The 27,632-nt window shown below is 31.9% G+C and overlaps 3 protein-coding genes and 1 long non-coding RNA gene across 4 annotated transcripts; 1 reads left to right on the top strand and 3 right to left on the bottom strand.

Annotated features, from left to right (window-relative positions):
* On the bottom strand, positions 1-9,610 carry LOC100745169 (odorant receptor 13a-like). The gene is made up of 7 exons (XM_024367116.2): positions 8,941-9,610; positions 7,572-7,942; positions 6,241-6,577; positions 4,100-4,312; positions 3,143-3,256; positions 298-453; positions 1-184 (listed from the first exon to the last, which is right to left on the bottom strand). The coding sequence occupies exons 2-7, from the start codon at positions 7,826-7,828 to the stop codon at positions 134-136; spliced, it is 1,128 nt and encodes a 375-aa protein (XP_024222884.1). The 5' UTR covers positions 7,829-7,942; positions 8,941-9,610; the 3' UTR covers positions 1-133.
* LOC117151570 lies at positions 7,334-23,533 on the top strand. Its single transcript, XR_004461592.1, has 3 exons — positions 7,334-7,377; positions 15,861-15,862; positions 23,522-23,533. It is a non-coding gene; the product is annotated as an uncharacterized LOC117151570 (long non-coding RNA).
* On the bottom strand, positions 17,465-20,623 carry LOC100745049 (odorant receptor 4-like). Its single transcript, XM_033320370.1, has 5 exons — positions 19,962-20,623; positions 19,270-19,621; positions 18,034-18,264; positions 17,774-17,887; positions 17,465-17,663 (listed from the first exon to the last, which is right to left on the bottom strand). Exons 1-5 carry the CDS (start codon positions 20,216-20,218, stop codon positions 17,481-17,483), a joined length of 1,137 nt encoding a protein of 378 aa, XP_033176261.1. The 5' UTR covers positions 20,219-20,623; the 3' UTR covers positions 17,465-17,480.
* On the bottom strand, positions 22,319-27,632 carry LOC100742947 (odorant receptor 4-like). Its single transcript, XM_033320369.1, has 6 exons — positions 27,280-27,632; positions 25,065-25,401; positions 24,634-24,846; positions 24,438-24,557; positions 23,581-23,736; positions 22,319-22,536 (listed from the first exon to the last, which is right to left on the bottom strand). The coding sequence occupies exons 1-6, from the start codon at positions 27,531-27,533 to the stop codon at positions 22,486-22,488; spliced, it is 1,131 nt and encodes a 376-aa protein (XP_033176260.1). The 5' UTR covers positions 27,534-27,632; the 3' UTR covers positions 22,319-22,485.

Genomic DNA, 27,632 nt, shown 5'->3' with positions numbered 1-27,632 from the left:
TTTAGCATTTTCTTTTGTCTTTATTTTTACATACACGATATTGTGCCTTCCTGTACTATAACAATTTTTTACTAATTAATTTAAGATATGTAAATTACGATAAACTATTCCATAGTATTCACGAATCTCTTTCTCAAGTCATTGCAAGTAGTACCGATATGTACGATCCTGAAGCTTTCATAATCTAAAAGTAGAAAAAATGTTATTTCTTCAGCCGAATTATCGTCAATCTTCTCGTAAGTATTATGAAATGTCAAATAAGATATTATATCAAAACACATATTATAAACAGCTTACAGCCGCAAAGGTTGACATGGAAAGATTTGCAAATTTCCCAAGAGTGAAACTAAATCCTCTTTGAGATCTTAGTATCACAGGTATTAAAAGTCGGCTTTTACTTGGATGTGTATCGTACCAAAGAAATTCATATGCAGTGTCCGCAATCAATTTACTCTAAAACGAAATGGAATTTTAGGAATAGGTTATGAAAAAATAGGGTAAAACGGAGATTATATACGGTTATACGCCTAGTTAACGTTTTTGTAAAATAGACTATATGAATATATGCGTAGAGAATATTTACATATTACGGTCAACGTATCTTTAGTTCCTTTTTCAACTTGCAATTTTAGATTCGTAACTCAAAATTGCACAGCTTTGTCATTCTAATTAATGAATGCGACGTTTCACGAAAGTATTCTACTTACCACAAAACCTTTTTATGAGTAAAATATTGCGTGCATTATACGTAAGTTTTTGAAGTTTTATTCGCAGTGTGATGCAGTTTACGCACGATTGATGTAGTTATAATAGCAAAATTAAAAAGTAATCCGAAAATGTATCTGGAAGTTACAAGAGCGTTCATTGCAGACATACGTTTGGTGAAGAATTAGTATACATAGTATAGCATGAAAAAGTATGTAGTAGTCGTAGACGTACGAAGGGTCCACAGGAAAAATGGGGAATGTCGAGCTTTAGTATTTCTCAAAGAACGAAAATTTATTTTTCGATTATAATGTCACAATTTCATATTTCCTCGTAAACATTATATCAAAATAAGACAGCTTATTTTTCATTTTATACCCCGTTTTACCCTATACGAGATACTTGTATTTTTAAAAAAATACAAATATTGGAGATATACTAAAACAAAATACGCTGGGGTGGCAATTAACGCTCTTACACGCACCATCACGTTGAAACTTATGTTGGCATACTTATTATTCGAATTAGCAATTCTGCTAATTTAATTGTGCAACTAATACTTGAGGTTTCGGGTACTTTGATATTGCTTACATTATATGTGACGTGCTATAAATTAAAAAAGTTGGCATACAGAATACCAATCGACTTATTAAAGGTCATAAAAGATGAGGAATATCAAACTTGTTATTAAATATATGATTCACAACACTGCAAGTTCATTTATAGCCAATGTCAGCGATCAGTGTGTGTCAATTTTATTATTATTTGGATGGAAGATATAATTATTTACTCTACTATTATTTTGCGGCTTGGATAAATGAACTTTTGCTACCTTTTACTCAAATAATAAGCGTCAACCGAAGTTCCAACTCGACTTTAGATGATATTTCATAATCATTAAACCAGGACAAAAACTGGAATTAGTCCTTAGAACATATTAATGGACTTTATTAGCTTATAATTCAATATTAACTAGGAATTGAAAAGGAAAACTAAACACGTGCGTAATAACCAGGCAGGAAATCAATAAACTTCTCCAACTCAGAAAGATGATAAATTAATACATATGGAACAGATAATGCATATATTATGTGTATATAACAACGATGAAACACTATATTTATATTTTCTGTTTATTTGGCTCAACTTATGCTTATATTTTCAAGAAATTCAAGCTGATTTTCAACCCTCCGATTGAAAAATAAATATTTAAATTTAAGCGTACATCGCTTTGTTGAAAATTTAAAGTAGCTAGCTGTGAGACATCTGTCACTCATATATACTCGTGTATTTTCGAACATGAATTTATACACATACAAGTGTAATAAAATGTAGTAGAAAATAAATAAAATGAAAGTCTTAAAATTCACCAAATTATTGAAAGAATGTACGATAATTACACGAGAAAGATTACATTTCTGAAAGGAACAACATTATTTCAATCTCATTGAAATATTATAGATTATCGTAGTAGAAATTTATTTAACTGTTGTCAGTCTTAAAATTTACCGACTTACTGTGCTTCTCACACTACCACATTACCACGTCCCCGGTAACTATATTAACGTGCTAATTAACATTCGCCAATTGCTTCATTATCATATGCAAATCGTGTTCAACTATGTTTGGAAGGCAATAACCAAGTACGCAAATAAATTAATAACTAATATCGCTATACAGGCTACCCGTAAAATGTACTTTCCAGTTAGTGGTATAATTCTCTATAAAAAAGTAAATAAAGAACAAACAATTTTTTCAACAAACAAACATTATATTTGAAAAAAAAATTGATTTTAAAATATGCATGCATTTAATATTATCAGATCGATCAGATTGACAGCTTGTGTCAATGGCAAGGCGCTAATATATAGTATAGATTTAAGAACAGATAAAAAACTACAACACCCAAAATGTTTATAAATATAAACACACAAACGAAGAGAAAAATATGTACTGCAACATTTTGCTTTCAAAGTAATTCTGGTCGTGGCATTTTCGAAAGTAGATATATATAGCTGTCAAAAATTTATATTTTATGCATTGTTATTTGTGAAGGAAATTGTAGATTTCAACTGAGAATCAAAGAGTTCAAGTAATAAAAATAAAGATATTTAATGTTAATAATCTATGTAATGATAAAAAGAAAGATAACAAAACCTCCTGTACACGATAATAATTATCTTCAACTATATAAGTAAAAGATATTGGAGAAGCTTATTGCATATTGCACTCTTATTGTTACATAACAAATTAATTGTTTAACACATTAATATTTTCTAAATTAATATTTGTATTATAAAAACGAAATTGCATTATGTATTATAAAAGTATCATCTAACGTAGACCATAATATCAATTATCATTTCGTTACGCTATCCGTGGTAATCGCATAACCGGAAATTGATCGATTTGGTATTTCAGTACATTGTTTAATAACCTTGATATTCAGGTACTCTCCAGCGAAGCAATATACAAATGCTTCCGAACAAACGGAGATATAGAATACAACGCATTTCATGAACATAGGGAATCCATTCTCAATATGTATTATCTGTAACACATAATGTCTTAATCCTCTTTTATACATACTGTATATGTAGAATGTTTTCGGCCGGTAGTACAGTTTGAAACGCGATAAATTTACACGAATCAATATGTTGAAAAATCCAGAATGACATGTTTTCGTACGAGAAGTTAATTCCGAATAAATAAAAAATTCGTCGAGTATAGGCGTGTTTATGTATGATCTCATCTACGTCTAAACTCATCTAAGTCCGTGTCTAAAATATCTTTATGGTATTCATATTGTAGTTCGGATTTTAGATATTAGTAGATAATAAGGGATGAACAATGAAATAAAGGCTAGCATTTGATATATCAGTACAAGTTGATATAGCGTATACGGGACAAGGAAGAGCACGTGGGAAGTGCGGCAGGGGCTGATTCAGCACAGTTTGAGTTACAGCTTATTTTGTAACGCTAGATATTAGTTAGTTCAACTTAGAAGTTGAATGTCTCGAAAAATGGATAAGTCGTGGTAACTTCATTGCCTGACCAGCTCGCTCTGCAGACCTGCACCCATTCTATCATTAGTTGTGGGAACATTTAAGACGTCAGTTGACACTATTGAAACTCTTCGTCAATGTGACGACCAAACTTGCCAAGAAACACGCGTAGGCTGTTCGAACAAATTTGAGAATTTATAATGTGACGCATTAACGCTTCTACTAAAACTGGACTTGGTCATTTCTAGCAATTTCTCTGAGGGTAAGCAACTATTACGACACAAAACAAGCTGTTAATTCAAAACAGGATCATATCGGGCATGTGTTTACATGAACTTTTCTCATTCTTATTGTTATTGTTATTTATATTATATCAGTGCATTACTTACAAGCACTATGAGATAACCCAAGCAACAAATAATTAAGGTATTCGTTATAAGTTGACTAAGCGCTATATAAGTAAAGAACTTTTCAATTTTCTCTGCAAATAAAATAATTTCTTGGTGCCTGCTAATGAAGAACTTTAGTTGCTTTTCATTTTTATAAGGAGTTTCTGACGATGTCTGACACATAACATCGATTTGACAACCTATATGAAGTACCTAAAAATGACGAATAATAATATAAAATTGTTAAATAAAACAACCCAAAGAAGTATACAAGTATTTCAAGGCAAAATCAATTAATTTTTATCATTCGTATACCAATGTACTTGAACTTGATTAATTAGTAATTATCGATTGGATATGAATGTACAATCAGCAGGACGATTATTCTACGCGGAATAAAATTTGTCAGTTCAAGGTTTCTTCAAGAAAATAGGGTTTAAACATGTCTAGTTAAGAATTGTATATGCGCATACTAAATTTTCAAATTGATTTTTCTTGCAAACAAAACGTCTTGCGAAGAAATGTTATTCTACATTTTCGACTTTCTTTTACACGTAGAATAACTTCCTGCCGATTATTTTCTCCTGTCCAGTCCGGAATTAGTCATGTTCGAACATACTTGATAAATTTTCAAAATCGATTTCCCCAAAAACGGGGCCTCGAAGAAGAAGATCTTATTCTACATTTTCGATTTATGTTTCTACGTAGAATATTATATAGAATATATAATAGGTTATTTGAAGAATTATTTCAAATAAAACTTGTTCTGTTTCGAGTAGATCGTCTTATGATGACAATGAGAATGAGACACCCTGTCCACCACATACACAGCTGTTGCACAATCGTTGAAAAAAATGAATTTTACGAAGCGCATTACATCTCTCACACGTGGGCATTACATGTCGTTGCATACGAGATACGAGCAGTCACGCGAGTTACAGTCATCAAATTTGACATCTGCCCACCGTTGACAGCAGGCAGCAAATGGTACAACATCGTCTGTCATGCGTTCGATATGGGCATTCCTGTACGATGCTATCTATTCCTACGGATCTGATCATAGACCTGTCGACTTGTCATTTGTTTTTTATGAAATAATGGATAGCCTTTACAATTCTCAGTGTTATTTTTTACGTCCCCGTACCAAACTAGAAACGCAATCCTCTCGTGCAGCTACTCCTACAACAGCAAAACTTCGGAAAATTAAAAAGCCTCTAGCCAATCGACCTCGGATGAAGAAAAAGAGGTCTTTTCGCGGAAAGAATCCTCATCACGCCATGCAAAGGTCCCAATTATTTGCGACCTACGTTGGCACATCGTTTAAAAGGATTCGTCATAGATGGAATTCATCGAACATTGATCGAAATACATGGAACGAGTTAAAAAGTTTTTCCTCCCCAGTTTGCAGTTTACTTTAAAGCGTATGAAATGCATACGTATTCTATATATAATCTTTCAGTAGTTTTGACTTTGCAGTCTGCATTAAACACTTCCCCGGCTTGTGTTTTTTTTTTTTTTCTCATTTTCAATAATGTATGACTGAAAATCGAAATTTCATCCATCTTGCTCGTGTGAATATTTATTGCTTATTATACTGAAATGTACAAAGAATAAACCCAAGCCGTGTTTCAAATCGATTCTTGCGACAGTGATTGTTTCGATACTCGTGTAACTACGATCCTAAGTAAAATACCGGAAGATAGTTCACCACAATAAGATAGAAAACTAAAATAAAAACAAAATGTTTTAGTCGAAACATTCGTTTCAAAAACGAATAGTTTAGGAGATAATTGAGTAGTTCACTGTACATACATATACGTATGTACATATGTACATCAGTATATGCAAAAGTTCCAAAATATTAGCTATTTCAATATTTTAAAAAATCTTATCAAATATGTTGTTTATAGCTGATTTACTTAATAGAGATATTATCTTAAACTAAAAAACTAAATCAATAAATGAACAAAAACAATGAATGACTTATGTTACCTTTTAATGTTAGAAAATAATGTTGTTCTTATGTGATTCATTAAATTGTATTAAAAAATCATTTTTAAAGTACGTGAAAATTAAATTTTATATTTTATCCCATAAGCAGAATCGAATAATATTGAAAAAGTATTTATATTGATACTTACTATCATCAAAAGGAGACCTGTGAATACAGCAAATATAAACGCTGACGATGCCTGATAAAAATATTGTACAATTACCACAAGCTCGAAAGTGGGCGATTTACTAGTATCAAAGGGCAAATCCATTTTTAATAAAAGTTCTCGAGGTGTCGTTGCATTAACTCCTTCGGAAGTGAAAACACCGATTACGTAAAAAACCGTGGATGCCATAGTGGTACTTATTATAATATTCGTCAAACGATAACACCAATGCGCTGTTTTCGATATTAAGTTATTTGTGTCCATAACAGCATACGTTTGGCACTCTTCTTCCATGGTTGATAAAATACTGCGAAGCAGGCTGTAAAATAATATTTTGGATATAAATCCCTGTGTAATGCAATATGTATAATTAAATATTAATAAATTTAGTATTTAAATACTGTTACAAACGAGTATGTTATAAGTGAACTGTATCGACTGTAGTACCACAAATTTTACAAGCTGAATGTCATCATATGTAACGCAGTTATTAACAGTTATTTCGTATAAACAATTTAAAGTACAATATATATTTTGTACATGGTGCAACAAGTGCAAGAAATTTTGAAAAGATATAACTATTTTCTAAGTCGTTCGTTCTGAATTTTTCGTTATTTTATTACACTGCTGAAAGTTAAGAAATAGACAGCTCGATGACTAGCCAAAAAACAATTAGTTTAACTTTCACAAAGAAACGGATCCATTAAAAAATTGTGTTTTACTTAAAGAATTAAGATTATAGATTTATTATAGATTATAGATTATAATACGATTATTTTTACAATGTGAAAAGCAAACATTAAGTTTCTAGATAAATAAGTCGGACCCATGAAATTTGGTGGGACTAAATTGTAAGCACGCTTATAAATTAAGTTAAATTATGAACTTGGCAGCTGTTTTAGCGTGTCAAATTCACGTTTGGCTAACATTTGGCGAATCCTTGTGAATTTCTATCTTTAACCCCTTCCCGTACTTTATCGAGTCAGACTCGCGATGAAGATTTTGATCCAAACATGAATATCGCGAGTCTGACTCGCGACCAGATACTTGGGCCAAACGTAAACATAAACAAGCCGAGCTCGCGGACTGTTTTTTTGCCCGTTACGATCGTCACTGAATGTTGTAATAGTTCCTGTTTACGAGCTTCAGTCTGGTCTGTTTAGCGCGCGTCGATGTCTACCGCTTGGGTCCGAGTTTCGTCGAATTAGATGGCACGGGAAGGGGTTAATACTTATTCATAGCGAGATCACAATTTTCTTCGACAACGTACATCTAAATATCTGCCTGAAGAATAATGAAAATAAAAAACTTACCCTTGGTGTGTCCAAGCAATAACTAATTTTATACATACTAAACTAAACGGCAGGCAAATACTTATATTATCTATTATTTCTATAAGAGTATGAACTTTGTAATGCCTGATTATATAATTGTATTGGTGAGTCTGCCCGACACCAAGGACGATCATCCAAATGAGTTTACATAAAACTGAGAGTGGGGCTCCTGGCCAAGAAGCAGCATAATGAAGGCCGTACTTCACGGACCGACTGATTGTATTAATTGCAGCCATTTCATACTAGTTGATCGTTTCCTTCTGCTTCTACCGTTTGAAACTTTCACCTTTCATTGATAAAATTCCAGCAAACGAGCTACTTTCCCATTCCATTCCACCACTATCACTAGACTGCGGATTTTTAACATTTAAGGGACGTTCGAAAGCAGAAAGATGCATAGAATGCACATAATACACTAAAGTACACAGTTGCGGATAAAGGGAAGTTTAGTTTAGAAATTTTAGTAATTTTCGTAAAGCTTTTTTATCATATCGATAACAATCATCTATCCTGTGTTATACAGTGAATTTCGATTATTTGGAACATATCGGGTCTAGCGTTTTTTCACTCGATTAAGCGGCTATTTCTATTATGCGAATTATCGGATACGTAAATACGGTAGTCAAAATTATATAAAACGAACTATAGCTTGAATGAACAATGAAGCGTTTATTTAAATATTCGTAGAATAAATGTCTAACACGTATATACATATTCTTCGTGCAGAACTATTTTCATTCTTTGTCAATAACCATCGATATCATTAATGTTTTCATCAATGCGAGTCTTCAGAGTCTCCCTAAAAAATTCAATTACAACAAAATGCACAACGTATTAGGAAAGATACGTGAACATCGTTCACTCAACTTATATAAAAACCGTGCTGTCGTATTTACAAACAGAAGAGGAATGCAAAACATAAACAGTGCGTTTACGAAAAGATGCCAAGGCAGAGAAATACATTTTGCCTAAAAGTGTCACGTTGCAAATAAGATCATATTGCGATATAATATAGCGACAGAGAAGAGTAGTCTTCTTGTTCCTGCGCCCTATGCTGTCCCATTTGCCGTCTTCTGCGTACATCATCTGTCCCAACTAAGCGACACGTTGCCCCAATTAATAGAAGACAACTAGGCCAATTCGTTCCTTTAGGTTCTGTTCTTTCAACATTGTCTCATATAAAGTATTGCGCCGATTAAGCGATGGCTCAAACAAGCGAAATCCACTGTATATTATATATGTATTTCTTTTATTAAATATAAATCCGCTGCTTAAAATTATGGTGTCCTTTTATTCTTCTTATGTTACAAACTTTCTTTTGTCCGCCACTGTACAAAATATCCAGCACCTGACATAATATTTAACAGTCAAAATAAACTTCTGCTTAGGTCCGACTTTTTAAATTATTTTCACAAAAATACGAATTTGCATAAGAACTCGCAGTCGGACTATCACCATCGACAGATTTATAAAACATGAACGTTCTGCTACACCTCGTCACGCTAGACTGAAAATTTTGTAGCAAAATTACACTGCTAGCGTTCAAACTTGTGGAACTTATTCGCTATTGATAAGCATTTGCTCTTTCCGTACGCGATGATCGCATAAATGTTGCAAATAATATCAAAGTGATTGCAGGTTTGCTGGGAACAGGCGCAACTACAGAAAGTGCTGCTCGAGTTGTAATGCAATCTCAATTTTATTTACGGCGGAAAGTGATTTTCATAAAAGATACAAGCATAAATGCGCGACAGGCACAGGTGAGCGCACAATAAATTATTTGAGTCACGCGATGAAGAAAATTCACGAGAAACTGAGAAACATTGTGGAATAAGAACTTGCGTGCAAAATTTCTTAAACTTCGCTAGTTTACTACTAAACCGGGAATAAATGCATTTTCTTTCATTTGTATGCAATATTATCGAATCATTTGTTTTCTGAACTTTAATTTTTTAGTGAATAATAATAGTGGCAGTTCTGTACGTATTATTTAGTATTTTTAGCATTTTACATTCAAATATTACAAATAAAGAAAGTGCTTCATAGGACCAAAGGGATAAAAAACAAAATGTAACAAGTGTCTCTACTCCTTGTTTGTTAGTGTTTTTTTCTATTATATATATTCCGATATTATAATACAAAGATATAATTTAGTTTAGAATTTCCTGAAATTCAAGCAATAATTTTTACATTATTATCTTTCGTCATACAGGGTGCTTAATTTTTGAACCATCGTTTCTTTGCTAATTTGTTACGTTATTGTTTGGCGTTTAACATTATTGTAACAAAGTTATCATATCCAAAATTGTAAATTTTATATGGCAATAAACGCAATAAGAGACAGTGCTTTTATTTCATACATATATACCGTTAGTAACATATCTTGCTCCACAAGAATCTATTTTTATGAATAAAAAATATTCGAATTTAATACACTTAAAAATGAACGACAAGTTAAACTTTTTTATCTTATTGGAATTAAATTTAGAAAATATTTGTCTTGTTTCAATTATTATGATTATTTATTTTATGTAAAAGAAAGTATTTTAAAAAAATTAAACGTTTTTCATATAATTAGTGAATGTTATAATATTAATTACATTCTACAGCGTTAGTAATTAGCGTCAGTAATTAAAACTATAATATGTATTAAGCTGCATGTACAGCTCGTTGTAGTCTTCTAACATTTCTGTTCATACTTCTTATGCGAAACGCTGCTGAAGAAGAAAGCACTTTCCCTTTCAAGAAAAAAAGCACTGTTACGAAAAGAGAATTTTATAAAAATCATCATTTTAAAATTTCGAAGCCGTTGTCACTTTTTTAAGTGATATATTATGTTATTACGCGATAACTAACAAAAAGATAAAATCAGAATTCATGGAAAATACATTCGTTGAACAATTTTGCATAATCTATAAAATTATGGAAATTTATATACTAAAGAAAATATTACGAAAGATATTTTTCGTTTCTGTGTATTCGATACAGTATTTTGTCATACAGCTTCTAACTGTACTATAAAATATTTGACGTAATTATATATGCAACGAATAAAACCTACATATAACATAAACATATTTTTCACATATATAGTTTATATTTAGTTTACAAATAACAGAACAGCGTCCGATTTGTTGACCATTTGCTTTTGGTCATCTGCTACTAGAACGGAGACAGAAATTTTTCTCTCGTAATAGCTTTTGATCGATTTTATTCCACTAGCTATATGTTATTTGTACTGCGAAATAAACGAATAATACGCTTAACACGCTTAACACGCTTAACACGCTTAACATGCTTAAGTCCGAAAAAGTTTTAACTTGAACTGCAGCGTAATGATAACATAAGTTTTGAAAAGAAAAGAAGGAGGTGTTCTTCTTGTTTCACGTCCTCAATTTTCATATTAAAATTCTTTTGCATACTTACAATGTCCGATATTCTAATAACTGATCGAAAGAAATAATTAACATTTTACTGTTGCAGGTTACGCTATCAATAAACATTTCCCATAACGTTATATAAATGAAAAACTTGCTCGGGATTTGGGGTTAGGTTGGGGGTAGGTCCGTTTATGTCTCGAACAGCAAATGAAATGAAAGAAATGCACATATTAATAAATTAAGAAAGATTTTAAGTGTGGCAAATAATGTCAGTTTTGTACCAGCAGGAACTTCTATCAGGCAGTTTTTTACTAGCTTTAACAGCATGAATTGCTCCTTTAAAGACATATATTCCATATGTTCCAAGAGAACAATATGGATCATACATAATTTGATAAAGTAATACAAAACAAAAAGTGTTGTGCATTTATTATTTCCTTATAAAACAAAAGAAACTTTTGGGACAACCTAATACATATGTAAATATATAATGGATTACGTACATTTATGTACATAAATTTGTCGCACTAGTTCACATCTTCTTCTTTCCTGTTTCTCTTTTTTTCTTTATACTGTAAATTTATAAGAGACTTGGGATTTCAGGATAATCCATCAGAAAAGTTTCGGTGCGTCTTTAGACCTTGAAAAAGCTGCAATGCTGGCGAAACATCGGAAAGAAATTCCTTTTGGACAGGACTTCCACACGAATGCCTGGGACAGTATTGTGTACAAAAATGTGAATAAGTATAATTAAGTATATAATGTATAGTACATATCTGATTGAATGCTATACAATGCATCTGAATGCTATACAAAAAAGAGTTATAGTAATACGTCACAGACTCACTTGCAAATTGTTTACATATTTTTCTTAATATTCTATCACTACCATTACAATAGTAAACTTTCTATCGTTATCGATTACCAATCGCAAATTGAAATCAAATAAGAATAAACTTTGCGATGAATCTTTTAGAAAGAATAAGAGTGCGAATGAATCATATTATGGTTCTGCAAAGAAGAAATAAAAGAGACGAAGAAAAAGTGGAAAGGAAGGAAAGAAAAGTTTCGTATAGTCCGGTGCTTGCTGGATTCATCAGTAAGATTTCTTAGTTAGCTCGTGCCTTAGATACGGGAACGGGACGGGAGTATTCCCGGGTCAGAGGATGTATTTGTAGGAATTGGATGGTCAGACGAAGAAAATTGTGTGAAAATTGTTCTGCCGTGATCCCTCTGCTTGCCACTATGGGAGGGTCACTATAATATAAAATGAATTTCATTCGAATCTTTTGTACAGAAGTGCAATACACGAGAGAGAACTATATTGACAAAAAAATGAGGGTCAATTTCGCCAAAGTTTAGGAAATATTGCTTCCCTTTGTTATCTAAGATGTCAAATATGAGGTACAGTACTCTTGTCAAAGAGTACTGTTATCGTTTGTTATCGTTTAACGTATACGACACACGCAAACGTACAGGGTAAATATTAAGGGTATTTATGTATAAACATATAGATGCTGCTTATAGGGTTGATTCTAAACACCAAACAATGGAACACGTTCGAGGACCTTATGAACGATGAGCAATTCAAGATGAGGAAATACTCTTAGAGAGGATTATTACGATACTGTAATTACAACTAATTGAATTACTACGAAATTGTAGTATAAATAAATTACAATGTAATTTAAATTAGCACACTTTCCACCAATTAGAAACATCAACATCCACTCCTACGTACAACCTTTCGTCAATAACGAAATAAACAAATTGGCGCAAAACAAACGAGTTCCTCCGAATCTAACATAAGTGGTTTAAATCGTTTTTCGATACATCCAACAGGTAACGAGTAAGGTCAAATTATAGTTCTTATTTACCCATAATATATACTTTTCATACATAATATAAATTTTCTTTTCCTTCGTATGAATGTGTACGCTCTGCTATTAAACCCCAATAATTAATAATACTCTAAAATCGTAATACTTTGATGGCCGTTGTCACGTATGCGTGACTCCATTCATCTATGGCAGCTGGCGGTTCTTGTCTGGCGTCACGTAGTCGTGACTTCACTCTGCTATCTGTCGTCGGACCGCATTACTTGTATGTAGCGCTATTTCCATAACTCATTTTAATTAAATTCAAACAGTTCGCTGCTTTCGCAGCATAATAACTAAGATCAGCTGATTTTCATTTCACGAAACATTTTATAATTGTAAAATATCCTGTCTCGATAATACTGTTTCCGTATACAACATCTCATAATGATGAGGAAATGTACGCAGATCTATTTCCGGACATAGATAATTTTAACTATAGTAACTTTGATATTAAGTATCATTAAGTAACAGTGATAATAAGTCGTCGGACAGTGGAAGTGATATTGTAGAAAGACGATTTCGAAATGTACAGAGATCGATAATTAGTGATTCTGACGATAATTGTGTAGTTTCTGATGGTGATGAAAGTGAATGGTCGCAAAATGATTCCGATCCCGCTTTCCATGACTGCATGGAACAATCTGGAATACAAACACTATGTGAACATTGAGATGTAAAATCGAGCGTAGAATTACTTATTGAAGAATAAGTGCTAAACTTACTTGCAAGAGAAACAAATCGATATTATCAACAACAAGGCAATCATAATGAAACGAAAAAGGACGAGGCTACCGATGTCGTAGAAATGAAGAAATTTTTCGGATTAATTATCATAATGGGACTTGTAAAAAAATCAGAAAAAGATGAATATTGGTTTACAAACCCGGTACTGCGCACAGCCATTTTCGGAAATACGATGACCAAAAATAGATTTCACGAAATATCGAAGTATTGTCATTTTAGCGACAACGAACACATTTATTAATACATTACCAGTATAAATCAATAGGTACAATTTGAAGAATGACGGCATTTTAGCTCGCTGTGTATCAGCTTTTCCTTCAGTTTTCAACTCGTTTACATTTTTCATTTTTAATTCATTTTTAATTCAGCTTGACACGAAAAGTGCCATAAATGATTCGACCAACAATTTCAGTCTTCATATTCATGTTAGTTTATCTGCCTGTAAAGATAATTTCGCTTAAAATCTGACTGTAAAATCTCACTGTATATATCTGTATATACCTACCGTATTGAGGGATCTTATTGCGCTTCTATTGGAGAATTTTTAGAATCTCTGTAGTATGATTGTTTTGTTCGATTGTTGCAATGGTTCAAAAATTCTGCAGCGGAAGTTGTTAGTAAAATATTAAATATAAATAAATATTGTTCAGCAACAACCCTTCAGAGTTCTTAGGTTTAGATTTTATTTTGTGCAGCGTCCTGCAACTTCGATTCCTTTCAGTCGTTTTAATGGATTAGTTTTGTAATCTGAGCCGGGTGATTTGGGTGGTTTTGTAGTCCGAGTTTACGTGCTACCGTACGTTTTTTTGCATATTGGAACATCCATTTCGTATTAAGGTGTTTGTGCAGATCGTCATTCCCGATGTACGAACGGGCTGTTGACGATATCCTTACTGCAAACGATCTGTCTTCCGTAAGCCCTAGTGTATACGATGACCTTAATGTTTAGATCTTCAGGCAAACAGACACAAAATTTGACCAGCGGGGAAGTCTCATATGCAACTGTTGATACATAATATGATAAATGATGTAATATATATGGTCAGTTCTTGGGACTGAACAAACAGCATTAATAAAATTTATTACGCTAGATGAAAGGGAATTTTGATTAATATTAAATATCAGAATGCATCGTGTAAAGCAAATAGCACAAATACCTTTTCTGATGGAACAAAGGTTGATTTATTAGAAAATAAGGAAAAATATTTTATCAGAAATATTATCAAAAATTATTTATTCATGAAAAAGTCTAATTTACAATCACTTGTTTGCAATGTATGACATTGTTTAACTTGTTCCGACGTCGCCTTTAATATTAGATAATAAGATGTATGTGGATCCATCAAACAAAAGTCTATTTAGAATGACACTGATAATTAAATAAATTGAGTCGTGATCATGGACACCTGTAATGATTTGAGGATTTGAGGAAACTATGAAATCAATGTTTCATGAACAGTTGTACGTATACCATCTCCGATAATCCGTATCACCATACGTATCAGAAATTTCAATATTAAACGAAGAATATATCCCATAATGATTTGCGAATTGCTAACAAATTTTGTTCTTACTTGTGAGTTTCTGATTAATACGCGTGCTTCTTTTATATGTTAGAAATTTGTCGCGATAAGTTTACTCCCTCAAGATTCTGGAACAAGTGCCGTGTGATTTAAGTCCGTTTAACAAAAAGGTTCCATTGCCTTCCCCGCTACGCGGCCAGATCCTTTGGACACAGTTTCTATTCTTTGGCAATGCAACGTTGGATCGGTTACCATCGGTGAACTATCTCGCGCATCCTTTAAACTCTAAACAGTCATATCATCGACATCGCATAGCTCTGCGACTTCCAATCGCCAGCTATCAACTTTTCCAACATTCGCTCAAGCATTCTGCCTTACTAGAGGACTAGAGGTACTTACCGGAGAGCTCGGCCTAATTATAAATTGTGAACAAGACTAAATAGCGGTTGACTATCTGTCATTATATCATCACGACGATACATTGCCGCTAGTACGACCAACGTGGCATGTTTCTCGCTCTTGGAAACCATGCTTACCCAAACATTATTATATTTGCGCTTGGACACAGCATTCTTTTACGATACCGAACACATACCTTCTTAATCGTGGCTTCTCAAACCAATACTACATAATTTCTAGGCATTTCAACGTACTCCGCTAACGTTAACCGATTTCGAACAGAATTTCATGCACAAAAACACTCCGTTGCTGCTACCGTCAAATACCTTCAAGTGCCTCGAGGCGTCGCAACTGCCACAACTTTGCTTATGCTCTGCCGCCAGACACCTCCAGGACAGTATCTCTAGGAGTCGTAGCTTTTATTCATACATGCAAATGCATGCGCGCAAGAGGTAAATCTATATATTAATATAAGTAAAAAATATGAACATGCGAAATATGAATATATGGATATACCGTCCTGTATACCTTAGTTTCAAGTTATGGATGACTAAAGAAACTGTTCAAAGTGCTTTCCTCGTGTTCTTTCTGCAAAAGAATTTCTTAACATTACCCTGGCAAACCGATGGATAGAGCGAGACGAATCCATTGGGTTTTTGGTTTTGGGGTCATTTAAAATTTATTGTGTATTTAACGCGAGTAAACAACATATACGATCTGTGAGAAAAAGTGCAAAATAGAGTTGAAGCTGTTCGAAGAATACCTGACACTTTTGAGTCAGTACGGAAGTCAATGTTGAGGCGTGCAGCAGCTTGTTGAACCACGAGGCGAACTCTTCGAACGTTTACGTTAAACGTAATGTATAACTCGAGTAAGTATATAATTAAAGTATTTAGAACGTTTTTGTTTTCATTAGCCAAATATGCACGTATGCAAAATCTATATATGTTAAAATCTAAATCTATATATTTAGAAAATCTTCTAATGGCAAAATAAATTTCTATCTAGGTTCCATAACTGTAATGTATGCATTAAAGATGCACCGAATTAATCATAAGCTAATGATGCGCGAATGAACGATACTGAACGTTTCCTACAGGTAGCTTACATAGTATGATATAGAGATATTTCTGGCAAAAAATTGTATTGCTTGTAATTTTAAAAATAAGGTTAAGTCGTCAATTTTATATATCTTCCCTATAAATAATAAGATGTATTGAACAACGCATAAAGAAAATTCAACGCAGTGATTGCATTTAAAAAATGTAGCTGACCTTTATATTCTTCACGTGTTCACCTGCAAAGAAACTATCAACATCAAATAACGTCTTCCTCGACGACATTTAATACTAGTTTAACAAGTTTTTTAATACAGTATGTAATTTTGCAATAATTCAAAATCATGAAGTTAGATGTTCTTACTTTTAGTATATTGTCTCTCAATATATAATTATGATATATATGATATATATCATACACGATATACTTATTTCATTGCTTACTATGTGTCCCTTTGTAATCAGTACCTCGCATACAATACCGATACATATGATGCAGAAGCTTTTAAAATCTAAAAAATTAAACAATAAAAGTGACAACATACGGTACACGAAATATGCGTATTTTTATGTTTTTTTTCAAGAAGCTTCCGCCTTCTGTTTTATTGACACATAACTACATATGTAATTTGAAACATAATTGAAACATAATTAATAATTAAAATTAATAACATCATGAAACATAATTGAAAGATAATTTAAACAAAATTAATCAAAAAGTTTTTAACAAATAGATATAAAAAGCTGTTCTTCACTCTATCAAAAGTTTCGTTAAAAAATATGCAAGAACTACTTCGTGGAATCTTATTATTATTATTATTATTGTAAATTCTTCTACCACGATATACGTTTATTATTATTCAATAAAAATTTTTTGAAACACCTATTAGAAAAAACATTTTTATTATATTGTAACAAAGATCAAGCTTACACTCGCAAAACCGAACATAGACAAATCCATAAATTTCCCAGCAGTAATTGTCAAACGTCTTTGTGATCTTATCATAAGAAGAATCACGACACGTCTGTTTCTAGGTTCTAGTAAATACCAAGAAGAACCGTAAGCTGAAGCGCTAATTGACAGGCTCTAAAAATAAAATAATAAACATTTATACGCATCTCGATTTTTATAATTAATAATTACTATATACATTTTGTAGGACATCGTGTATGCATATATTTTAATTACATACTAACTTTACTACTGAGATATTCCCCAGCGTAGGAAAAAACAAATGCTTCCAACATTATAGCAATATAAAATAATACAATTTTCACAACTATTCCTACATCCCCGTGTGAATTAATCGCCTACAATACGATATAAAGAATAGTACAAATTATAATTGTAATCGTAACCATAAATCAATATAAAAAAATTAGATGTGAAATATAAATAAAATTATAATTTAAATAAGAACAATTAATGAAAAATAATATTTGTAAATATTACTTACGACTATTATTAAGAATCCTATACCGCACATGACTACTGTATTACACAATAGCTGGACCAAAGCAATATACGAGAATAAACTTTCGATATATTCCGAATTAAAAATAATCCGATAATGACGATTGATTAAAGATTTAATGACATTTCGCAATGATCCATGTTTTTCATCTTTGATAGAAATATTTTCTAGAGCTTCGTGTAACATTTCTATTTGTCCACCAACATGAAATATCTAAATAATACTTGTTACAATATAATACACATATAATATCTCAGCAACTTTTAGCAACATAATTTTACAAAATAAAGTATCTACTATATTATAAAACTTGAGTATTTCCTTCGTTCATTTGTTACTCTTTCAAAATATTGTTTATTATCTTACATTCGAATACCAAAACAAATTCAAAACGAAGATTTGTTGTTTAAGGTTTAATTTTTTAGAAAATATGTTGTGACAATTTTGAAAATTAGTATAAACTTAATTGCGTATCGATTGCATAGGTCTTACAATTCCTATATGCTTTTAACATCTTTCAGTCGTGACGATCAAAATAATTGTTAAAAGAGTCGATACTTTTCAAGGATATACAATATATCAAGAATAAGTAATTTTGCAAAAAAAAGACAAATACGTGTACACATGTGTTTACTACAAACCAATATCTTTTTTTTTTGTCATCTTCCATTTATCAGCACTTTACATTTTTTCTTTCATATTTATTACAGATACGCTCTTCTATAATGCATGCAGTATATCTTAAAAATCATCACAGAGCATATCACTAAATCTTAACTGATTTGTACTTGATTCAGCTAATATATGCATAAAAATATTATATGTACATCACGTGTAGAAAATAGAAATTACTTCTTCATTTGGTAATTCAACGTCTAAAGAAAACAATAAAAGTTCGCTTTTCATATGAAAACTGGGAGATCCGAACTCAGAAATATACCAGGAGTTTTAGCAAATTAAACTTACTATTAAACGCCTATGCTATACAATTTGTTAAAACAAAGCAGCATGTTTACTTCATACACGTAGCTTTGTTTCTAAAAAAGTATTTAAAACATTTCGTAAAGGCTGAGCTTCATTTTCGAGTATTAAACAATTTCTCAAAATCAATAAGTGCAGCGACGTACAAATACTTTTTGTACTCACTGTATGTGTGACAGATTGTTAATAAACTGTGAAATGAATGCGTTTTCGATTACTATATCAAGACACACTTACCAATGTAATTATCAAAGCATTTAATATAGCCATGCCAATTCCAACAGCTAACAGTTGAAGGAATTGTACAAGAAATACATATTGATACACAGGACTTTCATAATATGCAAACGGAAGGTCCATTTTCATTAATAACTGTCGGGACGTTATATTGAAATCGTCTTGATCTTGACGGATAAATTGCAGAAACACACCGGCATACATAAAAACGGAAATAATATATACGCCAAAAATCGAATACGAGCAACGGTATGCAAGTTCAGCTTTGTTCGTCATAACATCTACATTAGCTTTATCAGCGGAAGAGTTGATCCAATCGTAATACATTCCCACCAACATGTTTTTAAATATTCTGAAAAATATTATGACATGTAGCACATAGACTGATAAAACAAAATTTTACAGATAATTTCCCAATTAATTTCTCTTGAAGTTCAACTCGACGACCTTTGAACTTTTCATTAGACCTTTCATTTTTATACGTTTACAGGAAATTTAAAAGTGCAAAATTACACAGAGTATGCGTAATATGAGACTATGTAAAATATCCAAGGTACAGTCCTTTCTACAATACAATACTTGGTAGGTAGAAGAATTTCTTACAAAAAAATATAAATTTCCGTAAAAGTCCACGATCAACTTATGTTTCCTATGTTAAATAGTAAGCGCGTAAGAAAGGAATTGATATTTACCCGCGTTTAATCCAAAAGCTAATTAATTTAAATAGCAGTACAGTATAAGGCAAACTAGTGCTCGCACTTTCTATTACATCTGCCAAGTTTCCAGAACTAACGTTCTTCATTATATACCGATACTGAAATACTTGTGCAGGCATGATGATAGCTACCCAAATACATCGGGCGATAATTTCATACGATGTATTTGGCCAAATTCCAGTCAATCGTAAGCCAATTACTACCGGCCGACTGATACTTTTACTGTGTATCATTTTAAGCGAACTGACCGATAAGTTCGGCTTTAGAAATGATTAATTATTCGGTCTTTCTTCCTTCTCTATGATACAATGGAAAGTATTTGCGCTAAACTGTTTATGCATAGAAGACTGAACGCTGTATGTTGAAAAAATTTGCTAGACGTCTCTGATGTTACTTCTTGCACATTGGCTATATGTCTATAAAGTATTCATGGGAAACGAAGAATACAGATAAGTATAACCGATGTTGTGACTCGTACGAGTACAGGCCATAAATATATGATTAAAGGAAGAGGAAAAGTTTACCCAATTTTCTTTCAACATCCAACATTTTCTGCTAAACCACAGGACATCGAAAGTTCGTAGTAGCGGGAAAGTTCATTTCACGATTGTCCGAAGAATACGAAGGAAGAGAAGATTTATGAAGAAAGAGATTCGATAAAGAAAGAACAATATCCATATAATATTCATATTAAAATGAGAAAAAAAAGATAGAAAATGTGAATAAAAATATACTCGTTTCAATAGTGGTGGACAGGCATATCAAACAATTTTATACAAAACTATTGTATCATAAGAAGAAGATAAATTAGTTTTTCAACAGAGGTAAGATATGTTCGATATCCATATAAATACATTTATACGTGCGTGATATATATTTACAACATATTTGTTGAGATATGTGTAATTTTTTGTGCTGCACTGAGTTAAGTGCGTAGTAGAAATACTTATATGTATATATCAGTGTGTGGAAGTATGTGTGTGTGCGCAGCGTCTCGGAACGAAGGAATATAAACAGTCAGTCGGTTAAGGGTCGTCGAAGAGTCGGTTTACAGTCGGGTATAGTAGAAGGTGCTGAGACGCGTGCAAGTATGTATCGATAAATATGTAAAGAATCGTCCATGTAATAAATATTTCATTATTTTCATATTAATACTCAGTATAGATTTAATGTTCCTATAACATTATTTCGGCTCCAAAGATCCACAATTCTCAACAATATTAGATATTTCATTCACGAGCGACTCTACACACGTGCGAATTATTTGGCACTGATTTTGTCCACATAATTTTTCATTTGATTTATGAATTGTAAAAAATCCTTAGGTATGGAAGATGATATTGCTATCGTTATATTGGTATCGTTATAAAAGCGATCAGAAAAATAAGTAACTGTATGTGATTTTATCGGCGTCTTTTCAACCAACCAACTCCTTTTGTAAAAATTTTTACTTTAAAAACAGACGCTCACTCACACCTTTTATCACAAAGTGTTGAAAAATAATTATTTTTCTCAGAGATTATTTACAAAACTGGTATCAATGGTAATTTCTAATCATCTAAAATATAAAAAAGCTAATCCTACTAACTCAAACTGCCGATCTTCGTACACTTGAAAAAATAAAGGAAAATAAAATAAAGAAAAAGTTAAAAAACGTTCACGCCCTCTACCCTTGCATCATAAAAAGTACAATGTTAGCTATACGGAAATTCGTTGTTTACGAACTTACATTTATCTCCGCTGACTCATCGCAATTTTATAGACATATATTACGCATTCAGCGAAATTAGTAAATACGTGTATTTTATATACTGTGTTAAATGATGTTGTGATTCTGTTGGAAAATCTTTCTAGAATCGCTGTATATGTGTTTTATGACAGTTTTTTGCATAAGACTATTCATGTTTCTAGTATTGTAACGGTTCGCGAATCTTGTGCAGGGAATTGTTAATAAAAAGTTCATTGCCACTGTGGAAAGATGATGTCGTTGTTGCAAATATTTCTCTTCGAAAGGTTCTAATGCATAATATGACCTTAATGTTCAGATTTATTGGCAAACAGTCGCAAAATTTGATCAGCCGCAAGAGTAATATGTAACTGTAAGTATATAATATGAGAAATGATATAACAAGTAGTTCAGTTCTTGAAACTGAACAATCGGCGTTAAAAAAATATAATAAATGAAAAATTGCATCGTGGCGTAATGAGATAAATTTGAAAACGAGATTAAAGATACATATTTTAGGTATATCATAATATAAATAACAATTGAAAATAATAAAATTATTGATGCGAGGAGATAAACTTAATTTACTTTTTTAATTCAATTTTCATTAATATTTATTCTATATACACTATTTATTTCTCATTATTAACAGACCAATGATATTTTTTTTCCTTTTGTAATTTTTTTTATAATAATCCAGGTAACAATAGCTCGAGATAAATCGATTGCACACTTGATACGATAATTCCACATCGAAGTTACCATTTATATCTTTCAGTCTAATGCCAAAAGTACAGACATATATGACGCTGAAACCTTCATAATCTATAAATGTAAAAGATAAAATAATTGTCCCTAAAATATAATGATAAGTGTCCCTTGAATAGCAATAATTTAGACAAAATAAAAACATAATTTTCCGCCGAAAATCAAACAGACAGTAACGTGAAAAAGTTTCCGACTAGATAGAATTTTACTTTTGCGCAAAAGCAAAGACTAAAGGAATTTTGACTAATATTAATCGTATTAATATTAATCGTATAAAAGAAATGGTACAAGAAACCTATTACCTATGTATACGTATTAAAACTAATAAAATCTTTTCTGATGAAACGAAATTTGATCTAATTGAAAATAATGGAAAAATATATTTTATGCTTAATTGGTTATTTTAAAACATCTCTTTTGCAAGAGACACATGTTCCTATTCTCGCGCCTGTCGGAAATCACTTGTTTTGCCAGAAGAACATTCCATGTACTGTCATGTTTTGAATACACACATAACAAAATTAAATTACAAGAAACTATGAGTTTCGAATTACTCTGATAGCCGAAACGAACGCCACGTATTATGTATTACGAAGGCAAAAGCTGATATACATATTGCAAAAAATTGCAACATCTTCGAAAATTACGAGAGAAACTCATAATGTACTGGCTTCACTTTGAAGATTCCAATGGCTCTCACAATTATATGCGAATATATTACCTATATGCAATAATAAGTAATATTACTCCTTGTATTATTTCCAGTGGCTAGAAGAAGTATTGGCTCACGCCCTTATTTTATAATAAAGCACGTTTTTATCAGGTACTGTAAATTTCATTTTCATAGTATTAAATTTTTGTATTCGCCTGATAGCACTGCTAAATGATACGAAATTTCATTGGATTTTTAATAATGAACTAGTATGTGAATGCTGTAATAAATATAATGGTGTGTCCAATACATTTTACAGCCATTGTACTTTACACGCGCGTGACTTACCCTAAGATTACTGAAAATTCCTTTAACCATTGCTTTTACAAGTAGTTTTTACATGCCAGTTAAAATATATGATCTAAATAAATAGAGAATAAATAACTTACGCCTGTGAAGCTTTCCAGGGAAAGGTTTGAAAATTTTCCGAAAGTCAATGTGAAACCTTTTTGAGACCTTAATATAACAGGTATCAGAAGTCGACTCTTGTTTGGACGTAAATCGTACCAGAGCATATTGTACGCAGTGTCGCCGATTAATTGGCTCTAATAACGAAACAGATATTTTAAATGAAAAGTATTAATAACTTTCTTTTAATTATATTTACACATCGAAGCGATATGTTAATACGAAATACATATGCCTTGTAGTACTTTTTCACATAGAGAACTAGTGTATACTTATAGAACTTTGAACGATTCGATTCAAGGAAACGAAGAAAGAACAATAAACATTTCAAAGTCAAAGAGATATTGGCACACTTGCGAGTGCAATATATTTTTTACGGTTCCTCGCTTTGTGTACCTCAAACACAATTCACTTTCACAATTTGGCACAAATGTAAACAGATTTGTTTGAATGAATCTTCTTTGCTTAAGAACAGAGAAAAACTATTTTAACAAGACGTAATAAGCCTTGAGGGGATTTATCTCTTCTTCATTTCGTTCTTGCTTACGAACGTTCAACTTTATCTTAAACGTATTTCTCTCGTGCACCACTGTCTCCACTTAAACGCCTTGGTCTAAATATGAATTATATATATTTACAAATTTAATAAAATAAAATAAAATTAATAAAAATCGTGGAAGATTTATAAGAAGAAATAACGAAATAATTGGTACCAACTGCACTTACAGCTATTTTTTTTCCAAAACAATTATTCGTTTACAAAATATTTTATGTTATTTCAGTACAATGTGTCTGATATAGTGCAAATAAGAAACAAAACGATATTGTATACAACAACCTTAGTGCGAAGATATTCCCCAGCGAAACAATATATGAAAACTTCTAAGCAAATAACTATGTAAAATACAATAGATTTGATGAGTATATCAATAGCAAGTCCATTCTCATCGTTTACAGCCTGTAACATCCATTTCGTACATCACGCAGTGAAAAAGTAAAGTGTCGTATGTGCATATCGGATAGTCATTACTTACAAGTACAATGAGGAATCCTTCGCAGCAAGTATTAACTGTATTTGATACAAGTTGGCTAAGAGCCATATACGTAAAAAGTTTCTCAATTTTCTCTGCAAAAGCAATGATTTCTTGATATCTACTAATAAAAAATTTTAGCTTGTTCTCAGTTTTAGAAAAAACATCTGTTAGATTCTGGCACATTATGTCGATTTGACACCCTAAATGCAGTATCTAAAAATAATAATTTCAATGCTATAGCATAATTAACGATAGCTTCACCAGGGTCATAAAATTGTATGCAACAAAAGTTTAGTTTAATGTGGTAATCGAATTAAAAATAAATATTCTGCCATAATTTACACTTTGAACAAAAACAGTTTCTTAAATAACCATATTCTAAGGTAAATACATCTAAAACTACTCAACAGAAGCATGAAATTTATACTCACCATCATGAAAAGCAGGGCAGTGAACGTTCCGAACGCAAGAGCTGCAGAGAAATGAATAATAAATTGTGTGGTAACCACAAGTTCGTAATTCGGGGATTCACTCGTCTCGAAAGGTAAATCCATTTTCAAAAGAAGCTCTCGAGACATTGAATCGTTTGTTCCTTGAAATGCAATAGTGCCGGCATGATAACTAACCGTAGACATCAGATACGAGGACATGATTATGCTAGTTACATAAAAGGAGAACAATCCGGTTTTCGTTATCAGATTATTTATATCCATATTAGCATATTTCTGACAGTCCTCTTCCATGGTTGATAAAATGTCGCAAAACAAGCTGCGAAGTATTGATATATGGGATAAACATTGAATTGTATCAAATAAACATTATTGATGCAGAAGCTTTTAGAATCTAAAAAGTTAAAAGGATATAAGTGATAACAAGTAATACAGTATACGGAATATGCGTATCTATATGCGTGTATGTATTTTTGAAATCATATAATACGTCAGTATCAAATTATGACATCGAAAGTTTTCGGCCTTTCTTTGTTAATACATAATCTGTAATTACATAAGCAATTTGATATTGACATTATCAAACATATTTCAAACGAAATCAATATAAATTTTTCACAAGTACGTATAAAAACGCTGCCCTTTCTTTATCGCGCGCTTTGTGAAAAAATACGCAAGAACTATTTCGTGTTATCCTATCAAAGCAGTCTTCTACCACGACATACGTTTATTTTCATTCAATTAAAAGTTTTTGGCTCATCTGTTAGAAAAAACATTTTATTTAGGAAGAACTATGCAACAAACAGAACTCTAGATATCTTCGAAAATATGCGTCCTAGCAACGAAATGTTTTATTTACAAAAGGTGGTTATTTACGAAATATTGAAATGATCTTGAATTTACTAAACGACTATCTTTGAAAGTATTAAATTTTATCCATTCTGAGTCTCACAATTAATGAACGTTGTTCTTTAAATCTTATTATTAAGCGTGCAGATCAATTCGTGGACCTTACAAATTCATCTGTTACTTCATCTTAAATTCAAATATTTGACCCGCTTTATGAGTTAGCCCAACCTAGCGAAATAACTAATTTCGATAATCATATCGTATAATTAATAATTACTGTATACATTTTGTAAGAGAGAAATGAATAATAAATTGTGTGGTAACCACAAGTTCGTAATTCGGGGATTCACTCGTCTCGAAAGGTAAATCCATTTTCAAAAGAAGCTCTCGAGACATTGAATCGTTTGTTCCTTGAAATGCAATAGCGCCGGCAAGATAACAAACCGCAGACACCAGATATGAGGACATGATCATGCTAGTCATATAAAAGGAGAACAACCCGGTTTTTGTTATCAGATTATTTATATCCATAATAGCATATTTCTGACAGTCCTCTTCCATGGTTGATAAAATGTCGCAAAACAAGCTGCGAAGTATTGATATATGGAATAAACATTGAATTGTATCAAATAAACATTACTATATAGGAATTTTATTCGACAGTTATCTCTGATTTTGGCAGTAAGGTAGTGTTGTGAGATGGTTTTGCACGTAAAAATGAATTCTTATATGTTACATTCTTAAATTCAAAACTCGGAATAATTCATGACAAAACAACGTAAACATATAAAAATACTCAACACTACAAAACAGCTTTCATTTTAAATTCCACTGAGTGAGTTGCATTGAACGATTCACATTTTCGTTTTTTTCTCTCAATCTGAAGCAGCTAGAGAGACGACTCCAAAAATTTAAAGGTGCAAAAATGCGTGAAACGGATAATATGCGACAATATATATCCAAACCGCAGCAACAACAGTAGTGAAACAAATTTCTAATTAAATTCTACTCTTTTACCTGTATTCATAAAGTGTTAATGTGAGGAAGAAAAATATTATGCTTGTATTGTGTAAAGCTTATGTACGCTTGCAAGGTTGATTGCTGGGAACTGTTCGAAGCCGAAAGGCAAGAATTAAATAAATAACATTCAAAAAATACTTGTATTCATAAAAATATAAACTTTCGTGCGAGATCATTGTGTATATCTGTAAAATCTCATCATATTAAAAACCATACTGCTCGAAAAGTAAAAAAATCAATATTTAAAACAGAAGATACACGAAAACTATGATGCACGTATAGATAGAATTTCTACTCATGAATCTCCATTGAAATCAGGGTAACTTACCCATAATTCGTCCAAGTAACAAATAATTTGATTAACACTAAACTGAAAGGCACGGCGATGCTCAAATTTTCCGCTATGTTCATAAGAGTATCGGTGTTATAATGTATAACGATATATTTGTATTGATAAGTCTGAAGCGTAATTATCGCTATCACCCAACATAACTTATGTAGGAAGTGAAATGGTGTTCCAGGCCAGACACCACAAAAATGAAGGCCAAATTTAACAGACGGGCTAATCGTGTTTAATATCATTTCACATAAAATTAATTATATCCTCTTGCTTAAACTATTTTAGGGCTTCCTCCTTGTATACAAAGACTTTACATGTAATTTCCACACGCATGCATCACT

Source organism: Bombus impatiens, unplaced genomic scaffold (genome assembly GCF_000188095.3).
Source record: "Bombus impatiens unplaced genomic scaffold, BIMP_2.2 scf_0296, whole genome shotgun sequence".
Classification (NCBI taxonomy): Eukaryota; Metazoa; Arthropoda; class Insecta; order Hymenoptera; family Apidae; genus Bombus; species Bombus impatiens.
This window is presented reverse-complemented; position numbering and strand designations above follow the sequence as displayed.